General features: G+C 38.0%; 2 protein-coding genes across 3 annotated transcripts; both read left to right on the top strand.

Moving 5' to 3' along the window:
- Positions 1-533: 533 nt before the first annotated feature.
- On the top strand, positions 534-6,615 carry LOC149013561 (putative DEAD-box ATP-dependent RNA helicase 48). Of its 2 annotated transcripts, XM_089159370.1 has the most exons (10): positions 534-1,567; positions 1,917-2,023; positions 2,219-2,274; positions 2,368-2,592; positions 2,974-3,180; positions 3,301-3,387; positions 3,853-3,948; positions 4,073-4,288; positions 4,621-4,803; positions 5,599-6,613. In XM_089159370.1, the coding sequence occupies exons 1-10, from the start codon at positions 615-617 to the stop codon at positions 5,827-5,829; spliced, it is 2,361 nt and encodes a 786-aa protein (XP_089015496.1). In that variant the 5' UTR covers positions 534-614; the 3' UTR covers positions 5,830-6,613. The 2 variants fall into 2 exon arrangements, with proteins under 2 accessions (XP_089015496.1, XP_089015495.1); XM_089159369.1 differs by having other exon boundaries at positions 2,219-2,592; positions 5,599-6,615.
- Positions 6,616-8,370: 1,755 nt separating this feature from the next.
- Positions 8,371-10,576, top strand: LOC149013560 (membrane steroid-binding protein 1-like). Its single transcript, XM_089159877.1, has 2 exons — positions 8,371-8,815; positions 9,949-10,576. The coding sequence occupies exons 1-2, from the start codon at positions 8,511-8,513 to the stop codon at positions 10,310-10,312; spliced, it is 669 nt and encodes a 222-aa protein (XP_089016003.1). The 5' UTR covers positions 8,371-8,510; the 3' UTR covers positions 10,313-10,576.
- The last annotated feature ends 2,196 nt before the right edge of the window (positions 10,577-12,772 follow it).

Here is a 12,772-nt window from a genome sequence, read left to right as displayed (position 1 = left end):
ATTGACATAGACTTAAATGCAGTTTTATTTAATTTTATAATGTTTTTGCTGATTTTATTGATTAAGGTGGTTGACAAAGAAATATTCCACCTTTGAAACCAACGGGGTTGGTTCAAGTGGTAAGCAGTTTGGTCACTTTAAGCAAGGTTCCAGTATCAAAATCTTGTGGATGCAAAAAATCCCTGTTGGGAGACTCACCCACCACAGCCAAGTATGCGACCCAGGTTAAACAACGGATTAGTCAAGGCAAAGTCTTGGAACTGGGGTTGGCAACCAAAAAAAAAAAAAAAAAAATCCCACCTATATTGGTTAATTTTTCCCGCTGGCGTTTACATTTTTTCACTTGATATGACCTAAAACTTATTAAAAGCTGGAGAAATTACATAAAAATTGAAATTGGATTTATTAAGGAAAAAGAAAAATCAGGTTAAAAAAAAAAAACCCCCCGGATACTTAAAAAAGGATTAAAGAAAGCGCATAAGCTAAGCAACGCGCGCGCGTTTTCATTTACTTCTCTTTGTTCAAAACCCTAAACCCTTGGAAAGCCTCGCTGAAATGACTTCATATCTTAAGAAACAATAGAATCGCAATTCAGGCTTCTTCATATCAAGAAAATGAACTCGTCTAGGTTGCGTGCATCTTCTTCGACAATGAACAAGCTTCTGTATAACCTTTCCTTCTTCCGCTCCATGGGCGGTGGGCCACGAACATTCCCCGGTGGTCTGAACAAATGGCAGTGGAAGAGACTGCACGAGAAGAAAGCCAAAGAAAAGGAGCAAAAGCTTCTCGAGCAGGAAAAACAGCTTTATCGGGCTAGGATTAGATCCCAAATCCGTGCAAAACTCGCCGGTAAGTCCGATGAACCTTCCTTGGAATCAGAATCGTCGTCTAATTACAGCGCGATGAGTGCTGAAGATCACGTCAAAGCCCTTGCCGATCGGTTCATGAAAGAAGGAGCTGAAGACTTGTGGAATGAAGACGACGGGCCGGTGAAGTCAACTCCCCCTCGACCTCCTGCGAGGAATCAGGCAGTCCAATCGCCAATTGATCTGAGAAAGTTTGTTGCGGCCAATGGTGGTTTGACGGCTAATCGTCGTGAAGCTTCAAGGTCAGCGTTTGATTCAGTTAAACCTAGATATTATTCGGCTGTAGCAGGGAGGATCTCGAGACCAAAGTATAGATTTCGAAGAAATGACACTTCGTCTAGTGATGACGATGACGATGAATTTGGTTTGCAGAATGGTTTCGTAAAGACTGCTACTAGTGAGACTAAAGGAGTCCAGATGAAAGCTGTTAAGAAATTGAGATGGCCGAGGTTTGATTTCAGTGACAAGGAATCAGAAGAAGATACGGATTTGAAAGGTAAAGCTAGTGTAAAGGAGATGATGGGCAGAGCTACTTTGAGAAATTATGATATGAAGAAAATAAGGCGAGCTCCTAAGTTCACTGAAGGTGAGAGTGATTTTTCGGAGCAAATTATGTCCATTCGAGATGAGCTGAGAAGGAGAAATTTGGACGAAGATGGGAGACAAAACAGCGAGGAGGCATCACTTCTGAGTCAGAAAAGGTTTGCGAATGATGAGCTTTGTCAATGTCAGTTTTTTTCTGAAATGAAACTACTAGACTTATTAACTGGCGAAAACCAAACTACCTTCTTTATATTATCTGTGTTAAATATTCGTCAGTTCTAAATTTCTCCTTCGGTCATTGCTCAAACTTGGTGCTTGCTTTGTAACGCTAATGATTTTTCATTTTGTCTCAATTATGGTTTTATTCTTAGTCTTTTAGGAGGATATCACAACATCAATAGCACTGATGCTAATGAGGGTGATGGATTCTGTGTAAAAACTGTATATTTTTTCTTGTGCTTGTGTTTCACTATAATTTTTTTAACTGCCTATCTGGACTTCCCTCAGATTTGAAGAGTGCAGCATTTCCCCGTTGACGGTAAAAGCACTTACTTTGGCTGGATACGTGCGGATGACCGTTGTACAGGAGGCCACTCTTGCTTCTTGCCTTGATGGTGTGTTTCCTGCATTCTGCCTCTTCAGTCTTGAATTTTTCACTTTGTTTTCAGCTGACAGCTTTTTCATGTTTATTCATATAGTTTCTGGTTTCCTTTGTGAATGTCATTAATAAGTAATTACAACTCTTCCAAATGTTTTCTCATTCTCGTTATTTACAAAATGAATTATGGCTATCATTCAATTTGAGGCAGGAAAGGATGCTTTGGTCAAGGCTAAAACTGGCACTGGAAAAAGTGCAGCATTTTTGGTACTTAACTTGCTCTTTTCTTTTTTCTTTTTTTTTTTGATGATTTTTACAACACTTGTCTACTCCTCAAGTTTGGATGCTAAACATAAACAGATCCCTGCAATTGAAGCAGTTTTGAAGGCTATGAGTAGCACTGCAAACTTACGGGTGCCACCGATTCTTGTCCTTATTCTTTGTCCTACAAGGGAGCTTGCTAGTCAAATTGCTGCAGAGGCCAACGTAATGCTAAAGTACCATGACGGCATAGGTGTTCAAACACTGATTGGAGGTACACGGTTCAAGGATGATCAGAAACGTCTAGAATCTCATCCATGCCAGGTTCCTTATGTTATTCATGTCCTTGCTTTTCTTTTCTTGAGGCAGTTTCATTTCTAAAATAGCAGATCTTAAACACTGCTTCATCTTTCCTAGATAAATCTATCATGTTACTAAACTAGTTTTCTGTATCGCAATGGCCATTCATTTCCTAAGGTTTGTCTTAATTGAAATGAGGGAGATACTTTTACCGGAGTGTACCTCATTGTGCGTGGGAGGATGGGTGTTTTTTTGGGGAATGAATAAGGGGGTTGGGTTTGTACTTTATTTGTGAAGTTAATCACAGTTTGCATTCTTTCTTGGTTTTTTTGAGTAATATTTCCTCACCTATACGTCACTAATGTATTTGATTAATTCTTGTCACTCTTGGTGGATCTTTTCCAGATTATAGTTGCAACTCCCGGTAGGTTATTGGATCATATTGAGAACAAATCTGGGTTCTCTGTTCGCTTGATGGGCTTGAAAATGCTTGTACTTGATGAAGCCGACCACTTATTAGATCTAGGGTTTCGCAAAGATGTAGAGAAGCTTGTTGATTGCATACCACGTCAAAGGCAGTCCTTACTGTTCTCTGCTACTCTTCCAAAAGAGGTTGATTTGTTGAATTCCCCTTTCAGGTTTCGTTCATTCAAAATCAAAACCTTGTGTACTTGCTGTAAACAACACATGACAACATTTGCTGTTACAATTTTCTAAATTATAAATTTTCAGGTTCGCCGCATTTCACAGCTTGTATTGAAAAAGGAGCATGTTTTCATTGATACAGTGGGTCTTGGTAATGTGGAAACTCCTGAAAAGGTATGGGTCTTCCATACTGATTGTTGGTTTCTGATTGCTTTAATTATTAACAAGTTCCACCTTATGAATTTTGTCAATTAAGCAATAAACTTAGTGAATGTCAAGAAAGTGAAATAAGAAAGAAATTGAAGTCATCCAAGAATGTTTTGTGTATTGCCTCAGTAATATTTATGAACTTCGCATTTGGTTTCACCTGAAATATTCTCCTGACTAAGCTTTCCTTGTTCTGTTTGTCATTTCTCTATGGACACTGCTCCCTCTATAAGCCATGGGCTTGAAAATCTGAGAGCTGTACTTTAGACTCTTTTCTGTGATATGGTTAAATATGATTTTCTAAGATTGGTGAGCTGGTTTCATGTTCGGTTCTGTGCAGAGAATGCCATTTATGCATTGTACACCATTATTTTTTTTTATATAGAAGAAACTTGGGCCTAACTCGTGCATAACTTGGATTACTGAATGCAGGTTAAACAGTCATATATTGTTGCACCTCATGAACTCCATTTTCAACTAGTTCACCAGCTTTTGAAGGAACACGTCGAAAGCATGCTTGATTACAAGGTTGAGACATTATCCCCTGCTTGTTCTTAAGTTGATAATTATTTCTTGTTTTTTGTTTCTTTTTTGAGAAGAAAAGGGGGGGGGGGTTGTTGGGTTGGGGTTTAATTGTTTGTTCCCTGCCCAGGTTATTGTTTTCTGCACAACTGCAATGTTGACATCTCTTATGTTCCTCCTCCTTCGAGAGTTGAAATTGAATGTTAGAGAAATGCATTCAAGAAAGCCTCAACTTTATCGTACTCGCATATCTGATGAGTTTCGTGAATCCAAGAGGTTGATTCTTGTTACATCAGATGTTTCAGCTCGTGGCATGAACTATCCTGATGTTACTCTGGTGATTCAGGTAGCTTAAAACTTGGCATGCTTATAAGCCGTAATTTTATTCAATTATCAGACTCTTATGGAATAAGTCTTGGTAGAATCATAACCACATTTGTATTGATGTAACTGCCTGGTAGGGAATTATTGCATGCCCAAGATAATTTAAACCATTCTGTAAATTGATATGCCAACAACTCATGGCTGTATGTGTATACTAACAGAATCAAGCATCTAGTGCTTGCTGTTACTCGTATCTCTATATGTGTACTAATAGAACACGTGACTACCATCAACTTTTTAGTGGGCTGCTTGCATTATTACTTGTGTGTAATCCAGAATTTTGGCAATTTGTAGGTTGGTATTCCAATCGACAGAGAACAATACATACATCGTCTTGGTAGGACTGGGCGTGAAGGCAAAGGAGGAGAAGGCATTCTATTGCTTGCACCATGGGAAGAACATTTCCTGGATGAAATAAACAATCTGCCAATTCAGAAATCTAATTTACCACAGATAGATTCAGATGTGAAACTGAAGGTTTCTTTCGCTTATCCAAATTTCAAATTTCAAAATTATGCCCATGCAAAATATTATTGCCTTACGTCAGTTGCTTTAACTTTTTCATATTAAAAGTGTGTTGAAAAAAATGGTAGTACTTAGGTATTACATTAGGCAGACTGGCTGTGGATTTCATTCTTAAAAATGTTGCAACATTGTTTTGGGAGTTGCTGCTTTTTGAAGAAAATAGGCAGGACAAATGCGAGAGCAGCCTTGATGGAATGGTAGAGGTTGTTCCATTGTGACTAACTGGTCATTGTTCAAGTCTTGGAAACCACCTGTCTTGGAATGCAGCAGTAACGCTGCATACATTATGATCCTCCCCAGGCTCCACAGTGGCAAGGGCCTCATGCACTGGGTATCCCTCCAATTCTCAAATGTCAGCTTGGAATCTTACTTACTAATATTTATTTACACAAATTACCTTCAAAACTCTTATGCAACTGCTGAACAGTTGAAGGCCTTTGTTGGTACCCATCTTCAGCTATATTAAATCCGTACCGAATCGGTTTTCCCAGAGATTCTTTTATTCTTTCTATTGTTTTGCAGAATTAATTTTTTTCTGGCTTGAAACCCTCACTTGGTAGATTTTTTCATAGTTTGTATTCTAGGGCAGCACAATAGATTGGTCCATTTTGTGTTCGATGTAATACTCGGAGAGCTTGTATATAAGGTTTACGTGTTTGGCAGCATTGCTAACTCTTCCATTTATTTGTTTAGAAAGACAGTGAAATTTCCGTTATCCTTGACATGTGAAACTGTTTTCTTGTACAGGTGGAGGACTCCATGGCAAAGATTGACTCAAGTACCAAGGATGCAGCGTATCATGCTTGGCTTGGCTATTATAATTCAATTAGGGAAATAGGAAGAGATAAAACCAGGCTTGTAGAGCTGGCAAATGAATTCTGTTACTCCATTGGGTTGCAAAAGCCACCTTCACTTTTCAGGAAAACTGCATGCAAGATGGGATTGAGGGACATCCCTGGTATCAGGATAAGAAAGTAGTACTTGTTATTAGAAAAATTTCTTTACCTGGTCATAATGTTCAAGCCAGATTATGAAGTATGGACTCAGATAAGTCGTTTTCTGGATCAGTGGGTTCCACAGAAACCATTGGCAGAGTTCTATTACAAGCACCGACACAGACCATTTCTGTTTTTTCACTCTCTCAAATCAATGAGATGGGATCTCTGCAAGTCATGCTTATGGGGTTGTAAGCATGTCAAAAAAGTTTCCTTCTTGTTTTATCCTATGTATTCCTGCACATACAATCGTGTAAGAACCCTTTAGTCATAATGAATTATGTTTTGCAACATACTTTGGATCATACACAATGGGATCTTGTTGGTTGACTGAAAAATATGCTTTTTCCAATGGTGTTTAGGAGTTTTTGACTTGGGAAAGAACCTGAATCTTTAATGCATTGATACAAATCTGGGCGATATTCTAGGTTGATGTATTTCTCGTTTTCGATGCATTGGGTTCCTACTTCCTAGTTCCTGAAAGGGGTTGGAGGAGTAGCAATGGAAGGCCCATGTTTGTTTGGTTAATGTGAAGCAGGTTCCATTTTGGTTGCAGAGCTAGAAAGGTAGACATTCAGCAAACCTGTGAATTGGATCAACGGCTTGGATTGGATTATAAGCATTCAATCTTGGTAGAATGAGATTTTTTCAGGGTTCTTACAGCAACAAGGATCAGGCTCTGTGCACCCTAGAGTTCTAATATATATTGTTGAGGTGTCATTGAACCGCTGAGTATAGGTGCTGTGCACATAGCCAATCTTATTGCTGAAACTCTGATATGTAGGTTGGGTTATCCAACAAACAAGTTGCAAAAGTTAGGGAGGATAGTTTGAATGCCGTTTCAAGTCCACAATCCTGCCTATAATTTGGTGAAAGGATTGAGGAGTGATTTAATGTATTGGAAATTAGTTTTCACACGAAAGCAGAAAAGCATTTGAATTTCTATTATGTCCATTTTTGTGTTAGAAATGGACCATTTATTTCACTCTAGATGAAAGACACGTATCATTAGTCACAATCAAAGATACGCTCACAATCAAAGGTTGAAGTAAAATTTTGAAGAGAACTTTTTTATTTTAATTTAATTTAATCTTGACTTTTAGATGTGATTGATGAACACATGCATTTCATCTAGAGGAAAATTAATAGTTTATTTTTTTGCCTGAAATGGACTTAATAAAATTCTAGAAAGCATTCAACTAAAAAGCAGTCAACATCCAAATTGGTTATCAAAGTTTTGTTATGAATATTATTGTTGTGTAGAATATCCTTAGCAACTGTAAGTCCTCTCCAAGACTTTAGCACAAATCTGGTCATATCAAATGGTTTACGTTTCAGTAAGATGGGATTGATTCCTGTTTTTTTCTTTTCTTTTAATTGACATTACAGAACAATCTGCTTTTGAGAATGGAGTGTTGACTGGTTTCTAATTACTACTGAGGATTTCCTTAGCATGTGTTTTATGGCAAGAAGATCTCCTTTAACTTCAGATGAAAGAGAAGAGAAGCAATGGCATCCCTAGTTACTTTTCATATCGGTTTTGGATCCGATGCCAAGGGTCAATCAGATTAAGATCTCCTTAACTTCAGATGAAAGAGAAGAGAAGCAATGGCATCCCTAGTACTTCATGTAGGTTTTGGATCCGATGCCAAGGGTCAATCAGATTGCTGGCCACTCTCAATCATGGATGAGAGACCTCCTAAGTATGTGGCCATTTCAATATCACTGGAGCCCGATACAGATCGGTGAATTAGTATCAGATTTCTATTCGTCTGACTCAGCTCTCGACTCTCAAAACTCTCTCAAATTTAATGTGAAATTCTCGTGGAACATAAATTAGGTTAGCGTTATGTTTCATGCCTATCTTGCTGATTCGTGACATTTTGTCGTGTCTGCATGGATCCTATCCAGTGGCCGACTGGTGCTCAAACGGCAGATCTGGGGTTCCATTTTGTATGATGGTCATGCATTTCCCAGCTCTTCAGTGCTTTTACCCATCTGCCCAATCAGTTACTGCTTCATTGGAGAGGAGCCTCCAACAACAAATTAGAAAAATTTCTCTACCATTCTTCTTTCTTCTCCGTTGATTTATCAAACGATTTCAAATAAACCCTAACAAAAAAAAACCGAAATAAACAGAAAAATCGTTTCTCCTAAATTACACCTAAGACCTACCAGTCAATATAACTGAAATCACAAAATGCCTTCAAGGCAGCCTGGTTGATTTCAAAAAGTCAGACTCACCATCTTATGTTTATTATAACTGTCGATACCTATTCATCTTAGATAGTTAGATGTAATGTCTCTTTATTAGATCACATTAAAAAATATATTTATTATATAATATAACATTTCGATACGAAATAAATGTGAAAATTATCTGATGGTGTGATTTCAATACCGATATTTTAGACCTTAGTTTGTTGAAATTTTTTCACCAAATGCCTTGAGAATATCGACCAACAATTAAAACCAAGAAGGGCATTTTAGGAAAAGGATTTATCGAAGATCGATGATCGATCGTCGATGCTGCAATAGGTCTCCCAATTGAAATACCAATAAATTGGGAAGAGGAAAAGAGCCTTTTTCTTTAGATTTCTCGTCTTTATCACTGCCGCTGCTGCTCTCTCTTTTCTGCCTATTTTTTGTGATTCACTGCAAATCATGGCAAATATGCAGCTATGGGAGACGTTGAAAGCAGCGATAACAGCTTATACTGGACTATCTCCGATGACCTTTTTCACGGCAGTAGCTTTGGCTTTCGCGTTCTACTATGCCATTTCTGGGTTGTTCTCGTCCCCTGAGCCCCCCAGGTCGAGAGCTCCGCCAGAAGAGGTAAAGCCACTGCCACCTCCAGTTCAGCTTGGTGAAATCACTGAAGAGGAGTTGAAGGTATACGATGGATCCGACCCCGCGAAGCCTCTACTCATGGCGATCAAGGGACAGATCTATGATGTTTCGCAAAGCAGGTTTCAGTTCTCTCCCTGTTCTCTTAATTTTTTTTTTCAGTTCGATTGTTATTTCTTTCTCTGAATTCTCTTGGAGTTTAGGGTTTCTGTTGTTTTTAGGCTATGGTTGTCAATTTGTTGGCTCTTTTACTTATTTTCCTCTGCTTTCTTGTTCATCGATCAATCGGTTTTTGGTATTCTATGTGATCTTGATTGATAAACTATTCCCTTTCTCTATCTTTGTTTAGTATTTTCATTCCCGTTACAGTTCTACTTCGTTCCCCCTTTTCGATTTTTCCTATGAACAAATTATGCTTCTATTTTATTTCGTCTATTGCGATTCAGCGCATTTTCTTTGCTTTTTGGGGAATATCCATACTTTAATTTTTTCCGGTCGCGTTTTGGTGCTCCTCCCCTAATCCGTCGTTATTCTTTAGGTAAATGATTGGTTGAATCTGTAGTTTTTTTTTTCAAAAAAAAAAAACTTTTATTCGCATTTCGTACCTGGTTCTAGTTAATTCACTTTTGGTCCTTTGTTTTTACGAGAAGCACTCTTTTCTTTTCCTAGAATCGAAGGTATGGATGATTCCAGGAATCGAGAGTATGAAATTCATAAAAATGAATTAGATAATGGTGGGGTTTCTGTATCTTTAGTGTAGTGAATGTAGTGATGAATCTTGTATGTATTCGTAAGAGTAAAAAGGAACTTTGTCCAATTTTTGAGGTCTCAAAAGGTGTGGAAACATATAAGAAAAGATTGAGCACTTTAACCATTCAGCAGTGGATGCTTTAACAGGGATCATCATACATTGTGAACAACCATATTATATGGTCGTACATACATATATATCTTTGGAATTTTAATTTTGCTATGCGTGAGATTCGCAACACTTTATTGAAAAAGCATAAAACCGAATGAAGGAATTGATAAATAGGTTGAGGTTCCTTCTGGCCTGCTACAGATGGAATGAGCACCTTATAGCTTTCTGCATGTATGGTTTCTAATTTTAATAGATGGATGGAAAAGGGTTTTTGAGTGTTTTAACATAACTGCAAGAGATTTGTGTGTAATAATCTCCCTTCCATCAGTGGTTGATAATCAGTATTATCTATTCGAAATTATTTATTCTGTGTGCAATCTAATATTCTTGTAGGATGTTCTATGGACCCGGTGGACCGTATGCCTTGTTTGCAGGCAAGGATGCTAGCAGAGCCCTTGCAAAGATGTCTTTCGAGGAGAAGGATTTAACAGGTGATATCTCAGGCCTTGGTCCTTTTGAAGTCGATGCATTGCAGGACTGGGAGTACAAGTTTATGAGCAAGTATGTTAAGGTTGGGACAATCAAGAAAACCATTCCAGTAACCGATGCATCTCCTGCGGGTGAATCCTCGGAAACTGCTGCTCTTGATGGTGCTAAACCTACAGAAAATGGGCAACCAGAGAGTGCTGCAGCCGAGCCAGTTGAGGAGCAACCTCTCAAGGAGACAGTTGTTGATGGTGGTGTTGAGAGAGAGTAGTTTCTCACTTCCCATGTCCCTGCAAGCTGGTGCATGTGAAGCATCAGAAATACTTTGTATCTTCATAAATCTTCTTTCTCTAGATGGTGATACTCTGTTGTTAATCCAGCGGAATACTTGTACTTTAATTAATCTTATTCCTACCTTGTGAAACTTTCAAACTTTTCTTTTAGGGTTCTTCTGCAGTTATATTGAAATATTGAAATGAAGATTCGTGGAAAAAAGAGTTTGCATTTGCATTTGTATCCTGTGGCGATTTTTTATATAAATTGAGGGTGGGGGTTATTGCATATACCACCAGAGAGTCTCCTGACCTCTTCATTAAGAGGTATTGGTCATTGTTAAATTGAGTTGACCCTTTCGTGGTAGGTTTGTTATCAGAAACCTTAATGAGAAATGTCCTTGAGGACATTGATATAGAATTTGAGGTCTGGTCGGGGAAGCCATGGCTATAAATGTTTGGACTTTTGGAAGACATGGGTAGGGGCTTCAGCTCTATTATGCTGGAACTGGACAAGAAATAGCTGGTTGAGCTTGTCCTAAGGCAACTTCCCCTCACATTGGAAGACCCCATTGATGATACAGTTGTAAGATGTTCTCCCTCTGCAATACGTTCTTAGGAGTTAGGATAGTCAATATGATGGGGCAGACTTAGGAGTTAGGATGGTCAATATAATGGGGCAGACTTGAATGTGCAGATGTGCAAGATGTGCTGCCAACTAAAGTTCTCAATTCTTACTCTTAGTCATTGTCATCCCAACACCACAATCAGAGGGAGGGAGGAAAGCCATGAATTAGGCTGGAGCTCCTGTAATCAATCGTTTCTTTATAAAACCCTCTTTTTTGTTTTTGGTTTTGTTTTGGGGAGAAGGGGGACATCATCACTTCACTAAGAAGTATGGATTTTATCACTTTACTAACTTTGTATTAACATATTCATTTTAAAGAAAAAAAATCATTATAAAGAAGAGATCATACACACATTGATATCTGTATTACACAAATGCACAAATCCTGGACGGGAGTCTCACCAAGAGGGCCAGCCTTGATATAGAATCTGCCATTGAATTAGCAAATCTAGTGTCAAAAGAAAAAATCACATTGTTTGAGCATTTGCTCAAACCCCATAATATCTTCAAGAATAACAATCTGTAGGAGGGGGAACTGCAAGCACTATATTCAATAACTCCAAACAGTCCATCTTCACTTTTAGATTATGCAAACTTTTCTTTCATGCATACTCCAGACCTGATCTAAAAGCTCTTAGCCACTAATGGTGAATTGCTAAGGACTCCACTTGAAAAGGATGCTAACACCTTGTCCTCTTCATTTCTAACCCATCATTCTAATCCCACCTTTGTTGCCATCTCTTCCACCCGAGTTGGGATCAGCAACCCTGACAGGTGCTCCCCGACGGCTTCCCGATCACAAAAACCGTGGGGTACACGGTGAAAAACACTTTTTGAAAAAAATTAAAAAAATCCAAAATTTCACCTGTGGGTCTTGACTGTATTTTTGTGGTTGGAAAGCTGTCGGGAAGCACTTTATGCTCCCCTGACGAGAGATGATCCCGATCCTCTTCCAACCAAGCTTCAATCACAATTCAGCTTCACAAAATCCTTCTTAGGCGGTTACCAAACAGTTAATGTTGCTCCCCGGATACCTTTTGATTATGGATAGAAGAGTACTTTTATAAAAAATTTTGGTCAAAAATAAGATTTATTTATTAATATTTAACCTCTTACATCTGAGTTTATCATACAATAAAGCCCAAGACAAGAGAGGGGAGGGGAGTTAAAATAGAAGACCAAGTCCGGTGATTTTTTTTTTGGTAAAAACAATTCCTGTGATTTAGCGTGCGCTTGTCTGCATTTTAAGAAATTATTGCTGACTTACCACTTCTGATTTTTTCCCTACCGAGCTAGGTGTTCGAATTACCTTCTACAGGCATATGATGAAAAATTTGGGGAAAATTACTTGATTAGCTAGTTTTAAGTTTTCATTTACTAAAGTAACCACTCAAAGTTTCACTTAACAAAACTAACTAAAACTGAGTTAGGGTTTACAAAACTAGTCAAAATAGTGATTTTTCATCTAGTTGAACATTTTTACCTCTAAAATTAATCATACCAATATGGGGGTAAAAATGTCCGAAGGGAATGAAAAATTAGTGATTTTCCCCTTTGAACAAAATAATGATTTTCTCTTTTTAATGTGGTTAGTTTTAGGGGTTAAAAATGTTAAAGGAATGAAAATTTACTATTTTGGTTAGTTTTGTAAACTCAAACTTAGTTTTAGTTAGTTTTGTTAAGTAAAACATTGAGTAATTATTTTTGTAAAGAAAAATTTAAAATTGACTAATCATGTAATTTTCCCAAAAATCTGTTCTCCTCGTTTGAGCTGACGTGTCCAAATCTTCAAAAGAGTTTCAAGACGAAAAATTTTGGGCCATCGGATCTG

This window comes from Hakea prostrata, chromosome 6 (assembly GCF_041222555.1).
Source record: "Hakea prostrata isolate BN-2017 chromosome 6, UWA_Hpros_2, whole genome shotgun sequence".
Lineage (NCBI taxonomy): Eukaryota > Viridiplantae > Streptophyta > Magnoliopsida > Proteales > Proteaceae > Hakea > Hakea prostrata.
The sequence above is the reverse complement of the archived record's forward strand: the minus strand, read 5'-3'. Positions and strand labels throughout refer to the sequence as shown.